General features: G+C 48.6%; 1 protein-coding gene across 2 annotated transcripts in view; it reads right to left on the bottom strand.

The window, feature by feature from the left end:
* LOC102671789 (protein vestigial-like) overlaps positions 1-757 on the bottom strand; it is a 59,230-nt gene that overhangs the window by 9,143 nt on the left and 49,330 nt on the right. For both annotated transcript variants that reach the window (XM_006610819.2, XM_031508213.1), the window contains exon 5: positions 448-662. In XM_006610819.2, the coding sequence (XP_006610882.1) occupies positions 448-662 (215 nt within the window). The remainder of the gene's footprint in view (positions 1-447; positions 663-757) is intronic.

Below are 757 nucleotides of genomic sequence, written 5' to 3' on the forward strand. Positions count from 1 at the left end.
CCGACTCTGCTCCAACATATCCAAGACGCGTCGCCGCAAAAAGAGCCGCGCCGTTTTCATTCTCGCAGTCCAACTTCCAGTTATATAAGAGTCGGGGAAAGCCTTTCGTTTCTCGCGAGAAGATTAGAAAACGTGGACGAAGCGAATTCGAGAAATCGATAAGTTAGATTTCGAGGAAAATCGTTGACGAGACGAACAAATTGATCAAAAATCGGTCAGTAGTAACGCGTTTCAATTTCATCTTTGTTCAATTTTCGGTTAAACGTAAGTAAAAAAAGCCAGGAGCAAAATATCCAGTACGTAACGAGAACGAAACGAGAGATAGAGAGAGAGAGAGAGAAAGAGATAGAAAGAGAAAGAGAGAAAAAAAAGAAACTCTCCATATCCTCGACTCGTTGAATTCTCGCGATGGAAAGATTCGTATGAAATTCGTGCGACTCGACTCACCAGAGAGGGGTGCGTAATAGCCGTGCGGGTAAGAGGGTGCGGAGGAAGCGTCGACGAACGACTGCGACGGCGTCGCCGACGGCCAGTCCTTGTAGGAGGCCGCGGAGTGCGCGTGGTGCGCCGCATGGTGGCCGAGTCCTCGCGCACCACCCAAAAGCAAACCGCCGTAACTCGTCACGGTCGCCATGTTATGGTGATGGTACTCGTGCACAGCCCTGCAAAAATAGATAGCCGCGTGAAACGAAAGGAAACGAAACGAAACGAAACGAAACGAAACGAAACGAAACGAAACGAAACGAAACGAAACGAA

The sequence above is a fragment of the Apis dorsata genome, unplaced genomic scaffold, assembly GCF_000469605.1.
Source record: "Apis dorsata unplaced genomic scaffold, Apis dorsata 1.3 scaffold_78, whole genome shotgun sequence".
Classification (NCBI taxonomy): domain Eukaryota; kingdom Metazoa; phylum Arthropoda; class Insecta; order Hymenoptera; family Apidae; genus Apis; species Apis dorsata.